The sequence below is a fragment of the Rhyacophila brunnea genome, unplaced genomic scaffold (genome assembly GCF_057557595.1).
Source record: "Rhyacophila brunnea isolate RB1 unplaced genomic scaffold, BYU_Rbru_1.0 scaffold_5, whole genome shotgun sequence".
Lineage (NCBI taxonomy): Eukaryota > Metazoa > Arthropoda > Insecta > Trichoptera > Rhyacophilidae > Rhyacophila > Rhyacophila brunnea.
In genome coordinates, this window is record NW_028233170.1 from 2,324,555 (window position 1) to 2,352,493 (window position 27,939).

General features: G+C 34.7%; 1 protein-coding gene across 1 annotated transcript in view; it reads left to right on the forward strand.

Moving 5' to 3' along the window:
- Positions 1-499: 499 nt before the first annotated feature.
- Positions 500-27,939, forward strand: part of LOC147065891 (dynein axonemal heavy chain 7-like) — a 109,434-nt gene continuing 81,994 nt past the window's right edge. Inside the window, exons 1-11 of the mRNA XM_085955679.1 lie at positions 500-702; positions 1,235-1,370; positions 2,621-2,695; positions 13,804-13,932; positions 14,358-14,605; positions 15,708-15,914; positions 16,539-16,716; positions 16,814-16,935; positions 25,067-25,351; positions 27,233-27,355; positions 27,650-27,803. Of these exons, the coding sequence (XP_085811805.1) occupies positions 500-702; positions 1,235-1,370; positions 2,621-2,695; positions 13,804-13,932; positions 14,358-14,605; positions 15,708-15,914; positions 16,539-16,716; positions 16,814-16,935; positions 25,067-25,351; positions 27,233-27,355; positions 27,650-27,803 (1,860 nt within the window). The remainder of the gene's footprint in view (positions 703-1,234; positions 1,371-2,620; positions 2,696-13,803; positions 13,933-14,357; positions 14,606-15,707; positions 15,915-16,538; positions 16,717-16,813; positions 16,936-25,066; positions 25,352-27,232; positions 27,356-27,649; positions 27,804-27,939) is intronic.

Genomic DNA, 27,939 nt, shown 5'->3' on the forward strand with positions numbered 1-27,939 from the left:
ATAGTTTTATTTAACAAAATAGTTTAGCTGGTAGGTACTATCTTAGATTCTTAGATAACATCTCAGATAGGATCTCTTCACACTTTAGTGGCTTGATTTGTTGGTAAAGTTTCTCGTCCAAATGAAAGATTCATTTGGTACAATTAATGTTTTTCTATTTTTTTTACAATATGGGATAGAAACAGGGCCTAAGCAAAATGTAGACATTCTGCTGTGATAGTGTTTTTAGAATTCTCGATTCTTTTCATAAAACGTTACCGAAATTTAAAAAAATAAACTATTTGAAAAAATACTAGAAAAAAAACATTTTTTCTACGATTTTTTCTGCGATTTTTTCTGATACATATGTTTTTGAGGTTTTTCAAAATTATCTATTTTCAATATTAAGAATCTAATATTCTTATATTTTGAATATCTTTCTATTGAAAAAAATAATTGTTATAAGTCCTCGGATGGGTTTCCAGCTTGCAAATAAATAAGATGACAAATCATTTCAGCAATGCAGTCATATAGGAAATTATGCAAGGCCCGAGAGGAATTCCGAGAGAAAATCTTGAATCTGATTGTCCACGATGAGCTTCCCGAAGAAAAAGATGAGACTCCTTCGGCTCATGTGAATCAAGTCTTGCGCCATTATTACTATTTGAAACACGGCATCGAAGCTGTGCATGTTGCACCTTTGGATAAGAAAATTCTGATCAGGTAAGTGGGAAGTGAATTAAACAATCGTTAATAAGAGAGATCAGTACGCATTAGACGGTTTCAACATTGACTTTGAGGAATCCTGCGAAAAGCGTAACATAAGACCATTTTCGAAATCCTGAGTTCATGCGTTCAAACGTTATGTAATAGGCTTTTTAAGGAAATCATTACTTTATAAGTCATTTAATCTTCAGCACCTCAATTATTCACCAAGAGATGGATAAGCCGGTAAATTAAATGCTTTTAAAGTTTTGCTAGCATGTTTTGGGAAACACTGCTGACTATACCGAAGAATAGCTGGAAAATTCTCGCAAGTAAAGGTGAGTATCAGAGTAAATTCTGCAGCTTAATGGAGAGTCTTTGGAGTCAGCAACGAGGAAGGCCCACTGAGAAAATTAGAATCTATTATCATTTTTGTATATTCTTTAGATTAACATACGCATTCCATCAGAATTGAGACATACATTTACTCAAACAAGATTAAAATTCGCATGACAATGACATTGAAAAGATATTCATATCTATATTATAGAGTTCATAATCTGCTCTCTCCTAAATTGAAGAAATGGAAATACGTCTTGCTATTAGAAACCGATGAAATGAGAGAAGACTACATGATGAGTATGAAGAAAGCGATTATAGATTATGTCCTGCGTGACCGAAACACGGTAATAACAAAAATGATTATTATTTTAATAAGATCGCGCTATTTTCATTATCAACAATCACCTCAGCAACATTGTGTCCGGATATTTGCACATATTATGCAGTTGGTCGTATCACAGTTCACCGTGAGAGTATATGAAATAGATCGCCGTATAATATTGAGATCAAATTCATGTCTAAATAAAATACAAAATAGAAAGAAAAAGGGAAAGATAGAAGAAAATTGTTAGGTAAGTAAATAAGAAATACAATCATATCGTATAATTTATATAAAATTCTGTTAGGTGCTCGTAAGTATCAAGTTATAATCAAATATTTGATACCAATCAATACATCAAATTAATGTTCTTATTGATTTTAATAAAATTAAAACATTACTGTCTCTTTCCAGTAAGACAGCTCACGGTGAACTGTGCTACGGCAAAATATTATAATGTAGTATTTTGCCGTTTCATTATTTTGAGAAAATCATTAAAAACTTTTTGAACTAAAAAGTATTTGAATGTTACACGTAGTGTTACAGCGGGAATTGAGAGACGCATTGATTTTGTTTCACAGATGACAGTCGATCGTAGCGGATTTCGAAAGAGGCGATACAATTTTAGTGTATGGATTTTAAAAACGAATCCATTGATATATTATAATATATCCTTAATATATCTTAATTATTTCCATAAAGTGTTTTAGCGGGTTTTGAAATTTAGCGACACATAATATTATATACAATTTATATGTAACCCAATAACATAACTGAGTGGTAGGCATACATTGGACTAACAATGTAGTACGCAGACTGGACTGGGCTCAAACCTTAGTCAGATCAGTTTTTTTATATTTTAAATGAAACATATTATGTTTTTGGATCCTATCAGTGCCTTTTGTAGTCATGGATGTCTTTATTTTACTTATTTCTACCCCTTGGATGAGGGTTAAGTTGTTAAATAAATGTCTTACAATGGACCCTAATTAAAAAGATGGCTCAGATACCTTTAAACTGTAGGATCTATCTATATAAAGTTTGCTAGAAACTAATGTGGTGAAAAAAATAATAAATATATTGTTTTTTTTTTTATATGTAAAAGCAATTTATATTCTTAGTTCAATGACAACAAATATATTATATTACTGACAAAGTTTAGTGTGCACTATTTATGTCGGATCTCCACCTCCACCCGTCGCCACCGGACTGTAATATGGTTATAGTAGGCAATTCCTAATAATTTTGTCTACTTATATATATCAAATTTTTTAGAAAGAATCATTGGAGGAAAATGTGACCAGCGAGCGATTGGAATTGAATGATCGCGACGCGTCATGGCTGAGTCGGGTACAGACTGCAAAACATTTCCTCGAGAGAAACCTTCACAGCATAAATCCTTGCATAGCTCAAGTCTTGGACATTTGGTGGAAACAGTTCAAGTAATTCAATTTCAAAGTTCAATAAATAAATCTCATTGTTTTCAGAGATGATGCCGGCTGTAGTCTTTCTTGCCGAGCATTCCACATTAATTTTAAAGGTAGGGTGATATTGAAACAACACTTTGAATTGTTTTTAGTTTATTCACGTTATGGGGCACTGGACAATTTAATGATAAATTAATGTTAGCATGGATTTGATTCTACCACAGATTAATAAGATAGAAATGTGAACGCCAGTCACCACAGGCCAAGATTTTGAAGTAGGTTTTGGCTTATGACTTAATGACGGCTAGGCCATAAAACGCAAGAAATACAAAGCCCACTGAGTGCTTCAATATATTACCAATATTGAATGCGTGTTTCGTTTATGTGGCATACTTTTATATGTCATATTATGATAGAGATGCAAATATTGAAAATATATTATTCAACACGTGTTTAAGTTTATCCCATATTTCTCCACACTGAAGATTTACACCTTCTTACAGCCACACCCAGAAGGTAACCCGTTTTTCCTTATTTTTGTGTTTCTTAATTTTTACATGGTGTTAAGGGCCCACATGCCCCACGTAGGTCAAAATGGAGATTTTATGGTATTTTCAGAGCATAAGCCTGGACATTCCTTAACACAATCACTGTGTACCTTTTCATTAATTTTTAATTACCACATTTAAATAACTTGCTAATTGCATCTAATGGCTTTTTAACGGGGACACGGCATCCGTGTCGTCCACATCCAACGAGTTAAACGTTGTAGATAATCAATTAAATTTATATAATTTTGAAGCCTTATTATCCTTTATATTTATAGTAAAGAATAAAGTTTTTTTATTATTTACATAAAATAGTATTCTTTTAAACCTCTCGATCTAATGTTTTAGAATATAGTCATATTTTTCAGTACTTACATCCATGTGCAGTGGTGTTAAGATTTTTTGGGTTTATTAATTTTTAAACGCATTTATAAAACCATTAGTAAAATTAATGTTAAGATTATATAGAGATATTTACGATAAAAAAATATATTTATAATCTCTGTGATCCCAAATTTGACAAGAATTAGGCATTTTATTATTCAAAAAATGGCACGATTAACACATTTGAAGATAATTCTAAAGAAACTGAAACATCCTACAAATAATGAGTATTTGAAAATATCTCGATAATCATCGTTGACGTAATCGTACACGTAAAAGTGTTGACTGTCTTGCCAATCTCATTCTTCAAGAGTAAGCGTGACGCAATGTTGTCATAGTATGGTACTATTTGATAGATCGTGAAAATTGGTTACCCTCAAAATGAGTCTCTGCGCGATGTAATTCGTTTTTTTACTAGCAGGTTCGCCACTATCGTTCTACTGCGCGAGTGCAAATGTCACACAGTCAAATTTTTGCGTGAAAATTCTGAACTTTTTTGATCCATGCATGCAATCTTGCAATTTGCACGATAACACATGTTTACATGTGCATTTTCTTATTATGGTCGCGATAATACGTACTGTCAGCAGTAAATTAATGTACTTGTAAACGGGGTACCTATTAAATATTATAATGTTTATTTTTCTTGCAGCGATCTGAGATTGGTAAGCATGCAGGACATAGTCAAAGCGAAGGAGGCATATGCAGTAACAGACTTTCAATTTATATGCAAGTATCATATTGAAAGTGCCATTTCGGTTTTGAATAATCAATGGCTGCTAACCATTCAAAATGTTTTCCTGCAGGTAGTAGAGATATTTTTTTATTTATCAATATTTTTAGTAGTCTATTCTTAACCCTATCTATACACGAATCATGAAGTGATTTGTAGAACACCTGTGATCAAAACGTACGGCCATCAAATGCATAGTTTTTCAAGTTTTTTTTATTAGGTATATATTTGAAGGGTTTTCAAAGTATCTATGACTTAATTACAATTAATTCCCAACTATTCCAAAGAGAAAAGCGTAGGTCGGTAATGTGCTTAAGCCAATTGTGTTACAGACCGACCGTGGTCAGTTGTCACGGGTCAAATGAGTGTATCCTTATCAACTGTGAAATGTGGTGTTGGCTCAGAGTATTGCCAATCTGATGTTGATAATTTAATAAAGAGCCGATTTTGAAAAGCAGAAAAAAAATGGAAATCAAAGAACTTTGATAAATTAATAATTGTCTCAACTTTGGTCCTGCTTGTTTTTATGTTTGAATGCAATTTCAAATAGGTAATCTTACTTATGGTCTTGTGAAATTATTTTAGGGTAGCAAAAAGAAGTTAATTCCGAGCACAAATCAACCGAAGAAAATGAAAAGCTTCTACGATTGTCTCTCTAGTATAATGACATATAATCTGCAAACGTTGTGCTTAAAATCCATTGAAGAATACACTAATTACATTCTGGATATTGGGGTAAATATAAATCTAGCTATTCTTACCTATACTAACCTTGGTCGCTATCAGTGGCGGCCGGTGGTTTCCAAAATTGCTTTCATTGGAGGTGCACTAAAAATTTTCTTACCTTATTTAAAAAGATTATCAATTCAGCGTTGTTTCTGTTTAGCGAACACCTCAATCACTTCTCATTAAAGTCTGGAACTGTTTGTAAAAGTTTTTTCTCAATGCTTAACATAGGTAGACAGTTAAGTCTGTCCTGATTCATGGTAAGTATTTCTTAAAGACGATTTAATTATTTTAATGGTTGAAAAACACTTTTCGTCATGATTTCACACAGATGTCATCGGACCATCCTTTTTTTATTCTGACTCTTATTATTATTATTGATAAAGTCTACGTTTACCGACATCATTTTAAGACGCATACACTTCACTGATTAAACTATAATTATATGTATTATTATGAATCTTTTATTCAAAATTTATTTTTATGAACAAAATTATCGAAATAACATGACAAAACACCTAAAAAAGCGGACCATAGATCGCAACGACAGAAACCATACTGAATTGTATTGTAAGTAAATAAATATTTGAAGACAATATTTAAAAAAAAAGTTTAACTGTCGATTGTTTTGAATAGGTAGGTACGTATTTTTCGACTCTCGACAAGGCGTCAGTTACTTCGTCTACAAAAAGCAATAAAACTCCGCGCCACATTGTTAAAAGTATGACATCTAATATATAAAAAATAATATTTGTTTGTGGGTTTGTTTGTTTGTTTGTTCGTTTTGAATGCACTGCCATACCGTTCATCCGATTGCGATAAAACTTTGTCAACTTATTGCTTGCACTTTCGCGAAGAGTATAGGCTATACTAATATATAAAAATGAATGTCTGTCTGTCTGTATGTCTGTCTGTCTGTGTATCTGTCCCGTATGCGTTCCTATACCATTCATCCGATTGCGATGAAATTTTGGTAAGTGGTTGTATGCATACCCATAAAGGTTTCTGAATTAGAAAAATCATCATCTTCTTCTTCTTCTTCATTCTATTTTCTTTTATTCGTATGGTTGCTATACCATTCATTCGATTGCGATGAAATTTTGGTAAGTGGTTGTATGCACACCCATAAAGGTTTCTAAATTAGAAAAATCATTATTTTCTTCTTCTTCTTCATTCTATCTTCTTTTATTCGTATTGTTCCTATACCATTCATTCGATTGCGATGAAACTTTCATCGGTTGTTGTGGTAACACCCGTAAAGGTTTCTGAATTAGTACAACCATCTTCTTCTTTTTCTTCATTCTATCTTCTTTTATTCGTATGGTTCCTATATCATTCATCCGATTGCTATGAAACCTTCATAAGTTGTTGTGGTAACACCCGTAAAGGTTTCTGAATTAGTACAACCATCTTCTTCTTCTTCTTCTTCTTCATTATATCTTCTTTTATTCGTATGGTCCCTATATCATTCATCCGATTCCGATCGTCAGTGGTTGTGTCAACACCCGCGAAGGTTTCTGAATTTGTACAACCATCTTCTTCTTCTTCTTTATTATGTATGTATTCTTTTATTCGTATGGTTCCTATATCATTCATCCGATTGCGATGAAACCTTCATCAGTTTTTGTGGTAACACCCGTAAAGGTTTCTGAATTAGTACAACCATCTTCTTCTTCTTCTTCTTCTTCTTCATTATTTCTTCTTTTATTCGTATGGTCCCTATATCATTCATCCGATTGCGATGAATCTTTCGTCAGTGGTTGTGCCAACACCCGCAAAGGTTTATGAATTTGTACAAACATTTTCTTCGTCTTCTTCATTATATCTTCTTTTATTCGTATGGTTCCTATACCATTCATCCGATTGCGATGAAACCTTCGCCAGTGTTGTTGTGATAACACCCGCAAAGGTTTCTATTTGTATTATTGTATATTCTTCTATTTGTATGAGTTCCTATTCCATTCATCCGATTGCGATGAAACCTTTATCAGTTTTTGTGGTAACACCCGTAAATGTTTCTGAATTAGTACAACCATCTTCTTCTTCTTCTTCATTATTTCTTCTTTTATTCGTATGGTCCCTATATCATTCATCCGATTGCGATGAAACTTTCGTCAGTAATTGTGCCAACACCCGCGAAGGTTTCTGAATTAGTACAACCATCTTCTTCTTATATTCTATCTTCTTCTATTCGTATGCGTTCCTATACCATTCATCTGATTGCAATGAAATTTTGATCAAGTGTTGTGCTCACGCCCGCAAAGGTTAATGAATTGATAAAACTATTTTCTTCATCTTTTTCTTCAATTCTATCTTCTTCTATTCGTGTGCGTTCTTATACTATTCATCCGATTGCGATGACATTTTGACCAGTTGTTGTGCGCACGCCCACAAAGGTTTTTGAATTAGTACAACCATCTTCTTCTTCTTCTATTCGTATGCGTTCCTATACCATTCATCCGATTGCAATGAAATTTTGATCAAGTATTGTGCTCACGCCCGCCAAGGTTTCTGAATTGAGGCAACCACTTTTTCATCTATTCTATCTTCTTCTATTCGTATGCGTTCTTATACCATTCATCTGATTGCGATGAAATTTTTGTAAGTTGTTGTGCGCACACCTGCAAAGGTTTCTAAATTAGTATTATATAAAATACAAAGTTCGTTTAATCCAATTTTGGTTTGTTAGTGCATATTAATAACATTAATAACGTTTGCGTATTTTGGATTCGATTTTAATTTAGTGTTCTTTTGTTTGACCTTTACTCCTATTAGAATTATTTTCATATTGATATATTGTATTACACAGATATTTTAATATTAAAAAAATAATTACCTCTTATTATTTTTTAAATATCTAAGATAAATATAACCACGAAGCGACCCTGTGCGAAGCCGGGTACTTCAGCTAGTCTGTTATAATAATTCACTCACTTTGAGAAAGAACATGGTAACTAAGATATTATTTTTTTATAAATTATATTCAAATATTTGCAAATATATAACGATTTAAGGATCGTGTCCATAATGTTTGTGTTGATAATCAATTTGTATTCAATATCAGCCTATTTTCAATGAATTTATATGAGGTTTAAATGAAAAAAATCTATTTTTTATCAATCCTGCTAAATCTCAGTTACTACATTTTTCCGCGTAACTGTTTTTTTCTGTGTCGAATTTTGTGCTGCGTCTCAAAAGGCCATAAAATTTTGTGTATTTATGAGTTGTTTATGGGTTTCACGTCGTGTCGGGTTGAACTGTTATTACACAGTGTAATATGAATTTCAAACCAAGATCAATATTAGGTCGCTCACCACAGCGCTAGTTTTCGATTACTGTTCAATGGGTGCTTCAATGGCATGCTTTTGGTACTTTACATGGATTAAATTGCGATAAACGAGTGATGACTTATGAATAGCATTGTTGCACATTGAGAGATGTTTGGGAAAAAGGAGTGCAGCGCACATGCATGGTGTTAGAGAAGCCGCCGCTGGTCGCTATACTGTCCTCATAAAATAAATAGCACTAACCGCATTTTCGTTAAAATAGAGTTAATATTGGTATGTAAATGTTTTATATGCTTTTACGAGGAATACTGCTGACCACAGTCTATCGCCTGTTTATCAAGCCAAGAATAGTACAAATTGTTAAGGGAGTATGCTTAAGATGGGCAGGTAGTATCATAAGGATGGAGGAAACACAGTTTGAAAAAATTCGAATGGTTTAACTCTAACAATGGATATAATTACTTAATATGTATTGTTAAATTAATTCTGTATTTATTTTTTTAGGGAATCAATCAAGGGTTTTTTATAAACGTAGTATTCATAAATGAGACGATCGCGTTTGAGCCCCCTTTCCAACATGTCCGAGAAGTTTTATTGTTCACCTATGCATCATTGATAGAAGCTTGCAAGTCTATCCCGAGATTGGAAAATTTACTATATCAGGATTACTCTGGTGACATAGTCTGCTTAAAGGTATCTCTTACAAAGATGACTATTATTTCATATTTATGAAATATGAAAGTGATGCCGAAAAAGGTTGAATTAGATTCAAGGTGTTTCGCATTATACATTCATTAAATTTGTAACAAAAATATTGCATTTTTTTGCTCTGGGAATTTTTAGCCTGACGTACACAGAAATAAAAATGCGTGAGCCGGCCACATTTCAGGAAGGCATGCCGCAGATTCTTGAAATTCTCCGCCGTCAGCTAATACAAAACTATGTGAGAAGAGGGTTGTTTTACACACTGTAATTATTGAGTCTGAACTGTCGATTGATACTCTCGTAGTGCAGTGGCCTTTCATCCGGGTTCGATTCCCAGTGAGGACACAATATATTTATGTGATTTTCTCAAAGGCTGATTGTTTGTGATTATTTCACTTTTATTACTAAATATACTACTGTTAAACTACATTGGGGACTGTCTTGGGCCTCTAGGCCTGAGAATATATTGTTGTTTTAATTTAATAAAACGCAATTTTTTTTGGAGTACTTATTCCACTTTTAATCAATAAATTAGGACCGGTTTCGTCCGCCTCAGAGGGACATTTTCAACTGAATACATTTTTTTTAAACCAATATTTTATCAAACAAAATCCAAAGCGACATAAATAATATAACAATAGTTACACAAATTATCCGTCCAATAATACCTTCCCAATAACAAATTAATTTAAAATTAATGAGGTTGGACATTAATATTTCATACTATATCAGGGGCATTAAACAAATTATTTTAAAATATTAACAAAACACAAAATATGAAACAATCGACACTTACAATAACATTAATATCAAAAAATATTTATGATTTAGTCAAAATTTTACAATAAAAATATATAAAAAAATAATAAAATAAACAATATTATCAATTATTGAAGTAAGATCGAATACAAAAACAAATACAATAAATATGAGTAAAAATTAAATAAAAATTAAAATAATAAATAAAACAATACATAAAGTTATGTTATAACAATCCCAAATATTAAATAGGGTATAATAACGGAGAAGACACAACATATAATTGATCATTTAAAAAATTAGAATTGGGCAAAAATTTATACCTATTAATTTCTAGGATTTCCTGTTTAACCAATTTTATGAGTCCAATCTCTTTGAATTTTATAGATTTCTCATTCAAATGCAGGATTTTAAAATTTTTACTGATGTTAAACGAGTGATTATTTAAACATAAATGATGTCAAAAAGATGAAAAGTCATTACCATTTTTGGCACAGGCTATATGTTCATCATAGATAAGATACTTATGTTCATTGATCCTAGTGTTAAAAGATTGTCCCGTTTGTAAAATGTTACATTGAAAAGATTTTTATCTATTTTTCTTGAAATATCCTCAGACACTCTTCCTAGGAAACACAATTTAACTCAGCGTTTTTTAATACTGGCTTCATCTATCACCAAGCTAGAGGACACATATAATAAAGCTATTTTTTTAGATTTGTTGGCCAGAATGCGATCAATCAAACGTGAGTAATAACCGTTATTAAAAGCGATTTGTTTAAACGTCTTTAACTCCAAAGAAAAAACTATTTTCGGACATATGAACCATTAATAAACGATGTATAAAAGCATGGAAAACTGATAATTTATGTGAAATATGGTGTCTAGAAGAGTTATTAATAATGTTATCACGGTTGCCGGAGACCTTTCCCAGTTAAAATCTGCTAGATTGCTTGAAGATTGTAAACGGAAATGTATTTTTTCTTTACTAAATATTGTTTCCGCTGTCATAATTATTGATTATTGAAACCGCCCTATGCCACATCATGATAAGAAACAGACCCTGGCTCAGGGCCTCGTCCTATAGTATATATTATACATATTATGTATAGGCATAGTAATTATTTTTCTATGGCTACCAATTCAATTACACTAAAAACGTTTTGAAAATGTAATGTTTTAATACAGATAAGATACCTATATGAATCTCTTTATTTGGTAAAAAATGTTATTTAACACTTCTGTTGCCGTGAAGATCTCGCAGATTGTTTAGGTCCTAAAATGATAGATACCCCACTTATTATTATGTATAGAAAAATCTACTTTTAGCTATTGGTAGATAAAATGCTTATGCATAATAATAGAAATGTATAAGTAGTTGAATTGAATGTTTTCTATGTAAAATTAATCAAAATTCGAAAGTCTGATCGATATTTTGATAAGACAGTTATAGGGCTATGTAGAAAGATATACGTTAGAGAAACCCACATAATAGTTTTGTAAAGTGAGACACTATTATAAAATGTTATTTGTTAGAACAGCGAGAGCAATTTATGTGTTTGTTCTATTTAATTATGTGACAGATGCGCTCGGCCAAAGCCTCCCATAATATGACGAGCCTTGAAGTATAAATTTTTCAAATGCATCTGACGGTAAATGCCAAAATAACCCTTAATGTAATGTTATTAGTGTTAATTTTATCATGTTAACTTCGCTTCATAAGGCGTTTATTCCAAAACACTTCACCGGAAGGGCCGGTATCATCGGGCAGGTCATAAAATTCCTTTTTACCCAGATTTTAAATACAGACCCTTGTTACAAGGTGTGTAAAGTATACATCAGTTTGTGGAACATGTGCATTTGAAAAGATACCTACCTCGAGTGACCTAAACAAAAAAGCACAGCGTGCAGTCGGTTTGCTTTGTGCGTATGAGTACCTGCATCTTTTTCGTCTATAATAAATTATATTGTAGTTATAAATTACTAATAATAACTTTTGCCCGAAAAGAATATTTAGTCAGGACATGCATTTTAAATACAACTAGCTATTCTTTTGTGTATGAAGTATATAGGTATACAATAGTCGCAGAAAATGTTTTCTAGTATTTTCAATAATATTCACGACTTTTTCGTGGTACGAACCGCCTTGCTTTCTTTCAGTTGGTTTCGTCCAATGAATAATAATTACTTACTTATATTTATTTTTATCTTTTTTATTTTATACAAAATAATATTAGTAGGTACCTGTGTAAATAATTAATTATAGTGAACCTGTTGCATTTCAATGTAGGTATTATAATATTATTTTAACTCCATATTATTATGTCCCTATAATCAGTGAATTTTAGGTAAGTAGGAGTAATACATTTTAAGATTACTAATTATTAATTTTGCTTTTAAAGTAAGTACCAAATAATATTATTATATTATAAAAATGTTATCATTTTCAATCTGATGTAGGTATAAACATAATATAACAGTATTTCTCTGCACCCCTTGTCTGTAAAATCAATTCATTTTATTTGGTAGGTTTACCATTATGGATATCGTCCGTACTTAATGGTATTGACTAAATGTAAATAGAAAAAATACCTCAATCACCTGCATAAAATGTTTTTATGTATTTTGTATATGTTATGTAGGTAATGTTTTTTCTTAATATCTTGCATTTCAGAGAGTGAGTATTATTCTTAGAAATATAATAGTAGGTAGTTTTATTATTTCGGTTGTTTTATATTATATAAAGTTTTGAGGCTCCATTTAAATTTTAATTAGATAACAATATGTAGATATAGTCATTTGTAGTTTGTATAATATGTTATGCTTAGAAAATTAAGTTAAAACGTAGTACTGTGAAATAAGCTTAAAAGGAAAACCACAGATTTAAAAAAAACCCGCCATTGTACTGTACCTCTATGGTGGTGTGGAATTCAGTACAATTTTTCAAGTAAGGGATCTTTCACACCGTTATCTCCCACCTCAGTAAATCTATTGATTGTTTTATTATAAGTATTATGTTTAGTATCTAGAAAAATACACGAGTATTAAATTACGGTACCTATCATATACATAATATGTATGAAAGTAGATTTTTCTGGGGATACAATATATTTATCATAAATATATGTTTATGTATTTTAACATAGCTTATAATCAGTATCTTTAAAATTATCTTTAAATGACTAAATCTTGCCTATTTTTTGAATAATAAAATGCCTAATTCTCGTCAAATTTGGGATCACAGAGATTATCAATATAATTTTGTATTGTAAATATTTCACTAAAATAATGTCGACATAAATTTCACTAATGGTTTTATAAATGCTTTTAAAAATTAATAAATATAAAAAATCTTAACACCACTTCACATGGACGTACTGAAATATGACTATATTCTAAAACATTAGAGCGAGAGGTTTAAAAGAATACTATTTTATGTAATAAAAATACTTTAAGCAGTCATCAAATGTTTAAAATAAACATAAAGGATAATAAGGCTTCAAAATTATGTAAATAGATTATCTATAACGTTTAAGTAATGTCCAGGATTATGCTTTGAAAATAGCATAAAAGCTCTATTTTGACGTACGCTGAGCATGTCCCCCCTTAAAACAGATTGAGACACACCGTGGTTTGGTTATGACGTACAATTATTGATGTCTTATTATTATACACGATTATAAGATAATTGCATGTGATATACATAGAATAAAATGTTAAACGATGACTAAACAATATTCAAAAATATACTTTACCTTTTGAAGCAATCAATTAGCTTTTAAAATGCCTTAAAATGCCAAATTTATATACGGTCCACTGAGTGGACTGCATGGGAAAAGGTTAACATAATATGCAAAATACCATTTTTAATTACCTTTTTTTTATTCAGCCTGTGATCGATATGGAATACATCGAAGACTGTAAACAGAAGGTCCACGATATGTTAGAAGACCAGAGAATTGGGCCTGAATTGAGAATTCAAGATTTTGATGACTACATTTCTCTTATAAATGGAGAGGTAACTGATTGATGATCTGATATTTTCATTAGTTACTTTATCTAGTATCTGAAAATATTTGTAAAATGATTTGTATACAAACTGTTTTGAAGTCACAAATGATCTTGCTATTTTGCAAATGCACTGATAAACAAATAAGTGTGACCTTTTTTGAAACTGGAAACATTGTCATCAAATGTTAATCCAAAATGCCATCGATAGTTTATAATATACTAAGGAAGAATCAATCATCGTTTGATAAATTACCATTTTATGAGGGTTTACCATTTGTTGAATCCTAGCACACAATATGTATTAATTAAAAAAAACAATATGTGAGTTTGACTCAGTCATGGTAACTGAACCTGCTACCCATACTATCAAAGCAAGCGTTTTAGGCAATGTTTTGCTGATTAGTTTATTGTGGATTTCTTCTATAATTTCAGACAAGGTTGGAAGTTAAACAGTTCTTAGATGCGGATCCTCCGAACTCGTTCAAGGAATATTGTGACTTAGCCGTGAAGTTCGTTGACATAACTTTTGAGATACCGATGAAGTTGCAGCAGGTGGTCGTGGTCGGATTGTATAAAATGCAACGAGGCGATCTGATGACGGCGTTGAAAAATGCGGCAACCTCATTTGCAAATCAATTGCTTGGCAGAATGACTGAAAACTATCAGACAATGGTTAAAGAGTGAGTGATTTTATTGATCTTTGGTCAAAGCCCGGGACTGTGCCGATCATGAAACATGTCATTTGATTAAAGCGATAGTCGGCAACTTGCATGTTAGTTACTGATAATAAAATCAGTACTCTCGACTAACATCCTTTTCACAATCATTCATATTACCAGAACATTTTTCCTCTAGCTACCAATCCAATCACAACAAACATTCCATAATATATCCCATCATGCGTTGTTATACTTAGAGTTCATAAGGCTCACTAGTGTTATTCTTTGTTTTTTGAGTCGGCGGCCACATTGCAGTACACCTCCCTATGCTGGGTCTGTCATATTGGTTCACACCTTGGACATCAAATCGCTTATGTAGGTTGCGTAGTCAAACGAATTTTTTTTTTCCTGCGCCTCTATTATTCTCCTTTTTTTCCTGAGCTGAAGTGAATTGAACTTCTCATTGCTGAAAATATGGCAGAAGTATGCAGCTCAGCCCGAGAAATCTTCACAGTACACCAATATAGACACATCTCAAAAGCTTTTAGCTTCTCGAAAGCTTCTAGCTAAAGTCCAAACTTTGTAAAACAATAAAGTTGAGATAGTAATTTGTCGTAAATTTTTTAAGGTTTGGTGAAGAATATTTAAATATATCCAATATACTCTTAACGGCTCCAGCGAATACGGCTGCCCTGATGGATTTAAAGCTTTACAGCACCGTTGTCGAAGATAATATTCTTCTTGAGATGGAAGGGAGATTAAAATATATTATGGAGTACATAACGTTTCTTTCCGACTACACCACGTTCACTCAGCTCGAAATGAAAGCAAATAATAACACGTTTCAATGGTAAGTTGATTGTTTTTCATAGAACATGTATAAAGTAAATGCCTCTCAATGAAGGGGGTAACGGCTCTAAAATATGGCAGTTTACGATTTTGTGATTTGAACCTGAAAAACTCATAAAATGTAAAGGATATTCATGTATTAATTGGGGGTGGGGGTTGAAGATAATATCAATAAATGTGACATATTATTTGAAAATCGTTTATGAACATTTTAATAATTATTATAATAATAGTTCTTATTGCCTCCATTATTATAATTATTTAATTATTTCAGGTACGGTCGTATGCCCAGCATGTTAGAGGAGTGTCGACAGATCTGTCAAGAGAAAACTATCGAGTACCAAGAGGCATTGAAGGTTCGAATCAGTAAATTTATCGGTGACCTCTCTATGATGGCCAAGCAGGTGGAAGAACTTCAATATTGGGGCGACCTGGAACAGTTGCATAAATATGTCACCAGGGCCTGCCGCTTGAACGAGAAGTCAGTTCAAGTACAATTATTGATAGCTCTAATTGCTAGAATGTAACTTCGTCCTTATCCAAAGTGGCTGGTTTCTAATTCGGTATCCCTCGTCTGCTTTCTTTGCCTGCGCCGTAATGGATGGCATGACATTACTATAGTTACCAGATCGTCGTAATTCATATGATGCACATAACCTAACCAGATCTTGATTAATTGATCCACTTAACACGTTTAGCGCTGACAACGCGCCTGTCGCATGGACATTAGATGGCCATTAGATACAATTAGCATGTTATTTAAATGGGGTAATTAAATTCTCAACAGTGAATGTAGCATTTTATCTTCTCTATTATTTATTTTTTTACAGAAGCTGGACTTTGGATAATATCTTAATACACCGAAGTAGTATTTGTTCACTGATATGCTTCTCCTATTAATTTCTTGTATGTTATCATTATGACGGTTTAGGAGAGAATTAAGAGAAATGAAAATATTGACTTCACTACAAATATTTAGTATACAATTTAGCCATGGTTTTCTGCAGCATCACAAAGATTTGTAAATATTTTGTATCGTAGGGCCATTCGTTTGGCTCAGGTTTGGCCATAGTAATAAATTGTTCAGTTAATATTTTTCTTTAAGGTTAAGTATCGCCTTGACGAAAATCGATCAATTCAACGAGGAGGAGGCGTCATTCGGGTGGGAGCTATCACAATACCCTCTACGAAAACAACTCAGTGACAAGCTTATGCCGTACAAGAAACTGTACGATAGCGCAGACGAGTACATAAGGAAAAACCACGATTGGATGACTTCAAAGGTATGCAAATAATAAATTTTTTTGTTTACGTTGTTGTTTATTTACGTTATTGTTTTGTTTAGTTTACAATAGTACCACTCTTATCTGTGCTCCGTAGGTGGGGTCGTTTGAACCGGATAATATTGAAACTGACGTCAATTACTATTATAAAACAGTTTTTAAGCTGGAGAAAACATTCGCGGACACGCCGGCTGCCCATCAGCTTGCAAACGATGTCAGGTACTTCTTACAGATTACTTATTATTGGAATATTTTTTTCACTGAATGGCCTAAGGCAAGATGACGCTCTGGCATGCCTTCTTTTCAATATTGCGCTAGAAAAGGCGATACGGGATGCAAAGATTGATGCCCGTGGCAGCGGCACGATATTTACTAAGCCTGTGCAGCTGCTGGCGTATGCCGATGATATCGACATCATTGCCATATCAGAATTGGCGCTGAAAAAGGCATTCACAGCACTAGAAGCCTCTGCTAAAAGAATGGGTTTACAAATAAACGAGGCAAAAACTAAATACATGCCTGTCTATGTCACACCACGAGAAGTCGCACCAAAGTTAGGTATTGGTCAATCATGTCTGCGAATAAATGCTACTTTGGTCTGTTAAGACATTTTAAGTTCCGCTTACTATCTCGTCGAACTAAAAGCACTCTTTACAAAACACTTGTAAAGCTAGTGCTCACCTACGCATCGGAAACTTGGACATTAACTCTGCGAAATGAACGAGCCCTGAACATCTTTGAAAGAAAAATTCTCCGCCGTATATATGGACCGATCAGGGATGGCACCAATTGGAGGAGAAGATATAATGCTGAGCTCTACGGGCTGTACCAAGATTGCAGCGCAGTTCAATCAATGAAGATTGGGAGACTGCGATGGCTAGGTCATGTGAACCGTATGAATGACAATGAACCGGCAAAGAGAGTGATGTCCAGCAATCCAATAGGACGTAGAAGAAGAGGGAGGCCAAAGATTCGCTGGTTAGATGGAGCTGCCAGTGACTGCCGTATTCTGGAGGTACCAAATTGGAAAGCGGCCACACTGGATAGGGACAGGTGGAGGGAGCTGTTGGAGGAGGCCAGGACCCACACCAAGTTGTCGCGCCCCTGATGATGATGATGATGGAATATTTTTTGATATGCCATAACTTTGGAGATGGTCACTGTTGAAATTTTAATTAAAGTTAGAAATGGAAGTCCGACATGAAAATTAAAACGAACATTTTCCATATGAATCATTTTTGGCCATAGTAGCTCAAATTAAGTTAAATAAACTACAGTCTAGACAAAAATACTCAGAAGTAGATGGCCAGAGAATTTCAGCTAATTTCCAGAATTCTCGCAGCTGCAGTAGCAGAGTGTTTTACTTACTATTGTATTTTTTTTCAGAACAGACAATTTGCCTCTGCCAGTCAGTGCAAATGGCATAGGTACTTACTAAAAGTTGCCTAATTTTAAACCAATCTATGTGGGTCTATTCTATACACAAGGCGGCTATCAACGGCTAAAGTGATAAATATTATCACTTTATGGTATTTATGTATTGAGATATTATAATTGTTACAATGAGTTAGCCGTCTAAACAGTCAAAACTGTCTATCTCGCTCTAAAAATTAGCATAGCCAAGAGAGGTACTGTTACATAGTTGCTTTGATACAAACCTACCTTAGATAGCTGCCGTAGTGACCGAAAGCAGTCTTGTGTATAGAATAGAAGCGATGCACTGGATTTGCTTAGTAGATAGTATTAATTAAAAATAACAATTATAATATTATGTTGTTTTGATGTCATGTGACCTAGATTCCTAGATTTATTTAATGGATTTATTATACACAAATCTTTTTCATTTTCATTATTACACACTGTTAAGGGCGGACATGCTCAGAGTGGGTCAAAATGGAGCTTTTATTCTATTTTCAAAGCATGATCCTGGACAATCCTTAAACGTTGTAGATAATCTATATAAATAATTTTGAAGCCTTATTATTCTTTATACTTATTTTAAACATTTGATGACTGCATAAAGTATTTTTATTACATAAAATAGTATTCTTTTAAACCTCTCGCTCTAATGTTTTAGAATATAGTCATATTTCAGTACATAAATGTGCAGTGGTGTTAAGATTTTTTACATTTATTAATTTTTAAAAGCATTTATAAAGCCATCAGTATAATTTATGTCGACATTATTAAAGTGAAATATTTACAATAAAAGATTATATTGATAATCTCTGTGATCCCAAATTTGACAAGAATTAGGCATTTTATTATTCAAAAAATGGGCAAGATTAATACATTTGAAGATAATTCTAAAGATACTAATTATAAGCTATGTCTTTGATCATTCAAGTGTGATAAACATCCTATGAATAATGATTGCTTTACAATAATTATTGACCTAAGAATAAGGTAGTGTTTCTTTAAAATGCGCTATTTCTTTTGGCATTCCCCAGTGGTTAAGCTACAACATACGGCCGTAGCCATAAATTGACAAACTAAAACTGAAGTAAGGAGTAAGAACATGTTAATGCGCGTGTTTGAACATGTACCTAACCGAAAAAAAAACTTTTTTTTAAACGGTACATGTTCAAACACGCGCGTTATCATGATCTTACTTCCTGATTCTTGAATGACTTGGCTTGTCTCATGATGAATCCTAGAAGCTTGCTCGTACGCAATGCCGTAGAAGTGATGTGCGAGCGAAATGATAAACGTGAGTCAAACAATATGCCAAGATCTTTAATTTCTGATTGACGCTTCAGTAATCTATTTGATATAATTATAGTTGAATATAATTGGAGATCTTGATTTCGTAAAGCTAATACACACACATTTATCAGTATTAAATTCGAGTTTATTTTTTTTCTCCCAAATTTCAATTGAATTGAAATTATTTTGTAATATGTGACAATCTAATTCACTGTGAATTGACGACGTATATAATTTTAAATTGTCTGCAAAGAGTAAAAACTGGATTCCATTTATAACATTGACAATGTCATTAATTAATATAAGAAACATAATTGGGCCAAGATTTGATCCTTGGGGAACACCTGCATAAGTTTGAAAGACGTCAGATCTACACCTTGCATACTCCACATATTGACAGCGATGCGAAAAGTAAGATTTGAAAAAGTTGATAAAATTTATAGATCCACCTACTGCACTTAATTTGTTAATGAGAATATCATGATCTACCTGATCAAAAGCCTTTGACATGTCTGTATAAATTGCGTCCACTTGACAATTTACGTTCAGCGAATGAGATATGTACTCAGTATACGTCATAAGGTTTGTAACTGTTGACCGAGCTGATTGAAATCCATGCTGAGCGTCAATCAGTTGATCGTCTATATGTTTATAAATATACCTATGCAAAATAGACTAAAATAATTTAGCTGGTGCAGATAGAACAGCCACCGGGTGAAAATTTATTATTTCATAGCGCGAGCCTTTTTTGTGCACCGGACGAATACGGGTTAGGCTCCAACAATCTGGGAAGACAGAAGTACTTAGGCTGAGATTAAATAAATATAGTAGGGGGTCAGTTAACAACTTATGACAGCCCTTTAAATCCAAGGGGGGATACCATCAGGACCTACTGAGGATGTTGGATATAGTCGAGAGAAAGCATACATCATGTCAGTCTGTCACCTCCGAAAGGGGGGGGGGGGGGTGTAGGATGATGCGCTGGACCCCCCTGATGATGATGTAATGTCACGGTCACGGTGATTCACCACAAACAAAATTCACAATTTATTATTCTATCTCTGAAAAATGACAAAAACAGCCTCTGGCATATGTACCTGGCTTGTAGGTAGGTACCTCAGGTCTCATATTTCAGAATATTTGAACTAGGTACACAAACACATATTTTTTCAAAATAATCTCAAATCAGATATTCTAGGTATTAGGTACATTGTATGGCTGGGAACTTTGCTTTCAATATTTATATAGGTAAGTGTACAAATTTAATACCTATTGGTCAAAATTGGATGAAATGTAGGTAATAATATTAAAAAATGATAGGTATTAATAATTACTATTTTTGGCATCTAAAATATTGTGCTGACAATTGTTTTAAGTTATATAGGTAACTACAAAATCGTTTGCTATTGATTGGCTTTAAAATTACAGCTTGCTTCTAAGTATTTTTAAAATTGACTAAGTATAGAATTTATAATGACGCTAGGTTTTACTTGGCTTGCTTATAGAATTAATGTAGGTATAAAAAAATGCAGGATTTTATTTATATTAAGGGCTAGACTGATTCTATTAAATTTTATAGAACTTGCAAAAGGGTGACTATAAATTTCCATACATCTAAGCTTACGGGCTAGAAATTTGACTCGCAGTCGATCTGTTCATGTTTGCATGAATCAGCCCAATGATGATTCAGGCCTCATGGCCTTGGATCCTCTGAGGATGCCATGGTTTAGGCGGTATCAAGTCTCATCCAGAAGACCAATATCTAGTACTAGCCAGGAAGATGAAATACTATCCGGGTTAGGTGTGGGCAATATCGAAGGAGCTTTAGAATAGACAGACATAAAATATTGAGCGAAACCGTTAGCAATGGACTGGGAGCCACTCAAAACATTACCTTCCAGAGACATAGATGATAATTGTGCAGAAGAGTCGTAATTCCAAAATGATTTAGGATCTGACGTTAACTTCCCCCCGATACCATCAATATATGACTTATACGCAGCACCGATGGAACGATGCACACTCCTGTGCAGATTAGAAAATAAAATATAATCGCTGAGACACTTCGCTTTCTTCAGCGACGTCCCTAGACAAAATGCCGCCCCTAGGCAGCGCAAAAATGCCGCCCCATTTTTATACAGTATTTTTATCACCCTTTCTTTTATGACTCCAATATCTAAAAAATGTGTTGTATGTACATATACTTGAGTATACAAAATTTAATTTATAAATATTTTCCCCCCAAAAGTGGGAATTTTTTGACGTTGGTAATACAGTGGTTTCTTACATATAATTTGCTCTATCTTGATGAATTGAGGACAATCCATGTCGCTTTTTCTTCACAAAACCTGCACTAAACTGCAAATCTGCACGTGCCATTTCTGGTCACCAAGGACGTCGAAAGGCAACGGAAGTAAACTAGACATCGCGACAAAAAATACAGACTTGTATGTTTTTATGTTAATTAATACATTCTGTTTCCAACTAGTGAACTAAATTTTTAATTTAAGATATTTTCGTTATTACTAAATTTAGGTAGCTATTTCTATATGCCTATACCAAATTAATGAATCTCTTCATTTGCCGCCCTTTGAGTAACTGCCGCCCCCAAGCGACGCTCAATCTGCCTACCCCCACGGGACGTCACTGGCTTTCTTCCATTTTTTGTGATGCAAGTGCTTTAGTCGTATGTTTTTCATAAAATCAAAATTGAACCATTTTGGGTAGCTGCGCGAAGAGCCCGATGATTTTTTTATAAAGAATGACTTGTCAAATACATTATATTATATATATTGGTAAAATACCTTCACTGCAGCATTGACGTCACTAATCGAATATAAAATTTCCCAATCAACATTCTGAAATACATATGCAATAGGTCGCCCTTAAAGAAGTTCCACAAACTATTATTAATATACTTCGATTCAGTACATTCACTGTCTCCATTTCCAACATTATGATATTGAATACGATTATTTGTGAACCGTAAAGAATTTAATGGCAAATCTATTGAGAGCGTGGGGTGATATGCATCTTCATGTATAAGTGGGTCGGCACAGGCATGTACCGGTACACAACAATCTGCATCCGCCAAAACTAAGTCCAAAACTCGCGATTTCACATTGCTAATCTCTGAAAACTGCTTGAGATTCATACAGGATAAAAAATGAGCAAACTCCAGATCGACATTTGTCGAGGATGAATACAAATTGAAATCACCAATGATGGTTATACAATATCAACTGGCAAGTTTTCAAAGTATGAAAAGAACGAATTATATGCATCGCGAGACGATCGCGGTAGAAAATACATGCAACAAACAGTGAAAAATGACCCATTGCACCGTAATCGAATAATAACGAAGTCAATAGCCGCAGCAAAGTGACAGTCAACAACAGATATACTGTCTACTCGGTCGGAGCGTACAGCAATGAAAACGCCACCACCTCTTTGTCCAAATCTACGGTCACAACGAAATACCAGATATCTTTCATCAAACAGCTCGGAATCACACATTGAGTCGTTGAGCCAAGTTTGTTCAGACATATGACTGTAAAGTCAGATGTTAGAACAGCATTTCGCAGATCAACGGACTTAGTTCGAAGACCCCGAACGTTTTGATAATAGATATCTAGCTTCTGAAATGAATTCATATTATTTGGATGTCACAGTTTCGGACTACGAGAAGGCTGTTTCCACTGCCACTCGCTTATGACCGAGTTAACAGGCCAAATATTGGGTATAATAAATTTGGTTACATCCGACTCCGGAACGACAACTTTAAACGAAGCATAATTCTTCTTTGTTAGAAGTTTATGTACAGATATATTCACACCAGCTACACTTTCATTTAAAAAACTAGTCAATGCTTCCACGGTAGTATCAGGATGAAGCGACCAAACGTGAATTAACTTCGTCTTCTCGATACCAGAGCAGGAGGCAGTGCCTGATTTGGTACCTCTAATGTTAACAGCTGATGTGGTAAACTTGATGTTTTGACGTTTGCTGCTTTCCACCGTGGTCCATATTTTATCATCAGTGCCGGCTGACTGCGACAAATTGTCTTGGCTGGTGTGGCCGGTATGGCCACTACATTAACTTTTGCCGCACCGCTGGAAGCGACAGGTGGCTTACTCATGGTTAAATTTTTTATTTTCGACCTTGTAATGACTGTTGTCCTAGAACGGACAGCAGGGACTGGACTGACCGAAGAGATTGGCTGCACAGCAGTGGTAATAGTCGATGGCTGCTCCAAGGAAATGGACTCCAGGTGACAGCTGCATTTGTCACACAATCCAGTAGCGATTACATTCTGAAGAGCTTCCACTCGGTCAACAGCTGACTTTAATAATGCGACCAATTGAACCAATTCCATTTTTGTATTCATTTTAAATTTTAAATTGGTAAAGTAGTTTAAATTTTATGACAGATAATAATAACACAATAAACAATATCAACACTTTCAGTTATTTCGTAGATACTAATTAAATATTAATGAGCGTAATAACGTCAATTAAGCACTTTTGGCCTGACTAAGCACTGACACATAAATATCGATATTGATACTGTAATATAACTTTGAAGCAAACTTTTCTTAATTTCACAAAAACGATGATTGATCTTGAATTTTAGATTAACGATTAAAATGATCTTGTTACAATACGTCTTTATGCATACGAAATATTTATACACAAACACAATTACTACTATAAATAATATTAAATCGGCCGAAAAGGTACGAACACTACTACTCGCAGTGACAGTTTATTAATGTCGCAGTGACAGTTGAGTATGACACTAACTAAGTGTCTAAGTTTAAGTCTAATTGGTCTTTTCGCCGACAAAATTAAAAAAGTATCCACGCATATGGTTGAGATTACATGTAAAAAATCCAAGCTTTGTGAAGTCAGCAGGTACCTACCAGCGCTGGCGACTCATTACAATAAACAACTTCTTTTGTAGTTTATGAATGCCATGCTTGTTTCAGGGATCTTTTACGATGGTTTTCAGATATTTTATGTTCTATGCTTAAATAGAATGTGGCGTGAAAAATGTTATATAACGATATAACGAGTAATGCTTAAAACGAGCAAATTCAGTCGGTCCCATCTTCCTCGTAATAACCATGTTCGACTGTAGATCCTTCTAAAGGAAGTCTTTTTTTTTTCGACCATGTCCGATCCTAATAGGATCATATGGGCCTCCACAGAATAGAGGATTGTATTAACAGATTTTGTTTTTTACGAGAAATGGATGTCAGCCACTTGCTCAACCTATTAGGTCCATACCCTGACTCACGCACAAATTGAAAAACAATATGTGTACTTACTAGACCCAGGATTCGAACCTGGGACCCACGGTGTGATAGTCCAACGCTTAAGCCGCGCGGCCACCGTCTAGTATGATTGTTAGTCTTCTCCTTATGCCTTTACGGTATAGAAATGTGGAGATCTGACATAAATAGTGCACATTAAACTTTATCAGTTATATTTATTTGTTTTCATTGAACTAATTGCAGATGGTATCGGTTAGTTTTAAAAATTTAATTAAAACAAATCTTTAAACATACAGCATTTGTGTACAACAAAAAATTGTGATAAATGTACATAGTTGAGATATTCTACTGTTTGATTTCTATTGGCAGACTGAAAACAGAAGACTTCCGCAAGCATCTACCAGTGGTTCAGACCCTAGGCAATCCCGGCATGAAGGTGCGTCACTGGGAAAAGGTTTCAGAGATCGTCGGCTTCCCCATCACCATCGATGACAGCCTCACGCTGGAGAAGATCATCGACTACGGCCTGACGGAGTACATCCCCAAGTTTGAAACCATTTCCGAGGCGGCCACCAAAGAAAATAGCCTCGAAAAAAACTTGGATAAGATGATCAATGAGTGGGAGGAACTTGTCTTTGTAATGTTGACCTACAGGTAAAGCCATGACAAGAGAAAGATTGTTCTATGAGGAGATTGTCACAGTTCTGGTCTAACGCGTGTTATTTAAATACCAAATTACCAAAAACTTACCAAATACTTTATGTCAGACTTTCGCTAAGTTTGGCTGAATAAATCTTTATAAAACAACTTACTGTTGTTAAATCCATCTTTTTATTTATACATGTGATACATAGAGGCATGAAGTCTGATGAAATTACATGTAATTAATTAATGAAACTAAATACTGGGTATCTGGCTCAATTTTTGTGAGAAACAAACGAAGGTCTCCTCTTTCGGAAACATTGTTATGTTTAAAACAAACATAACCAACTTTAATCCGCTGGCAACACTATTTGTTAGTCGACTTGGAAGAGCGTTCGGCCGAAGGAACATAGATGCCGCTGTTTGGATTTCCGGCGAAAACATCAGGTCTCGTGGTGTAACACAAGAATCTTTTTCAAGAGGCTTTTTGATTTTCTGCCTTCCAGAATAGTCGTGCTCCGGTAGGGTCTACCCGATAGTAATTATGGACGTCAACTAACGGAGTACGATGGCGCCGTCATGTCGAGAGCCTCTGTTGTCGTTCCAGTTGGAAACTTATTATTTGATCCACCATTCTTGATTAGGTACTTCTTTTAAAACTTAGCCGCGTGTATTTAATTAGGTCTAGTTAGCCATTTCAATTTCAGTACCGAGCCGCCTAATATCTATTTAATGTATTATAAATTCCTTTTCTTTGTCATAACATAGTTACTGTCAAGTATCAATCGCTCTTTTATTTATTATTCCCATATTCTACACTTGTCTTGATTCATCTTTCACAGATGTAAGGCCGTGTGGCGCCCCTAAATTTAATATGTTAGTATTGGCCATGGATTCCACGAGCCTTCAGCCGTGAGAATCCAAATTTAATCCAAATTTCAGTAGTCAGTTGCAAGATTTCCAAAGGAGTAGCGGAGTTCGGCTTGGGAAAGATCAGGTAACTTCATGGGCCGTTTCTATGTTTCATGTTATCACCGGCCTTCTGCGTGTAAAGCAGAGATAGCAGGCCGTGATAACGTCAAGGTCAAAGCGGGGGTGGGAGACAGAAACGCACGGGGTATTTTGTCAAGGCTGGTTTATTTTAAGTCGTTACATGTTATTGTCATGGCGGTCGGTCGGTAATTGGCGGGCTGCAAACGTGGCTTCTTTGCGTCCTAGCTGCTGATGCTTGGCATCCGAGGCGATGCTCGCTGTCCGATGGGAGATAGGATCGGGGCTTGCGGCTTGGCGTGCTGCCGATGTGGTCCTTTATTTCCTGGAGATGCTTGAGAAGTCTGCCGACGCGGTCCTTTTGGCAGGATATGTATCTTGGCTTCGCGATGATGCTCGCTGTCCGGCAGCCAATCGAAGTAGAAGCTTTTCGCGCATGTTCAACCGTCAGATTCGGCGTCATCCCGCTCTCGGTCGCGAACCTCCCTGTTTTACCGACAAATTGACCGGTGGCGGCGCTATCGGTAGGCCGCGTCTGTTTTGGCGGGATTATAACGAATTTAAATTTCCGGTTGAGGCGGGCTTCGCTCGGCCGAGGGTTGCGATAACCGCGAAGAGTGGACGTAGGCTGTGGTATTTTGGGAAATATGATGGTTCGGTCCGCCCTTTGAGGTGGTCTCCTGTGGGAGACCTTCATCTGGTATCAATGTGTCATGGGGAATTTTATGAAAACAAAATGTAAATGTTTTTGAAACCCCTACCGCCCACCATGAAAGCTGGAACGCCCATTAGTGGACGGTAGGGACCAGGTTGACACCCCTGATCTAAATAATGTAAAATTTGTTTGAATAGTTGTATAGGCATGTCATAATACAATATAATAATATCGCACATTTATTATAGGGATTCCGGCACTTACATCTTATCGGGTGTCGATGAAATCCAGTTGCTTCTCGATGATCATATTGTAAAGACTCAAACAATGAAGAATTCTCCGTACATAAAGCCTTTTGAAGTAACGATTCTGTAAGTTGTAACTACATTTAATAAATATTCTTTATTTCCTTTTGATAATTAGGCAATGCTCTCACAACAAACACTTGTGGGTGTAACAGGTTTCGCCGGGTTCTGGGGTTTAGCCATCTGTTCATTGTTAGATTCAAAGTGCTGACTATTTGGCCATGGGAAATGCACAATGAATGAATTCATCAAGGTAGCAATAAAATGTGGTATAGTAATAGGCGGGTTGTGTCTGTGTATACTGTTAATCACAATGCCTTCAAGTACATGGTTTCTTGTGATACATGTCGTTTGATTCAGGGCGTGGGAGGAAAAGCTGCAGCTGCTGCAGGAGATCATGGATGAGTGGCTGCACGTCCAGTCCACATGGATGTATCTGGAGCCCATTTTCTCTTCACCTGACATTCAACAACAGATGCCCGAAGAAGGGAGAAGGTTCGGCGCTGTCGATAAGGTATATTCATTTTGATAAACTGATAAACTTAATTACATCACATTACACAGCTGTGAATAGGAGAGCTCTGGTTTCATAACTCACAATCTCCGTCAATGCTTGTTTTTGGCAAATTGAAAAAAACAGTTTTCTCTGT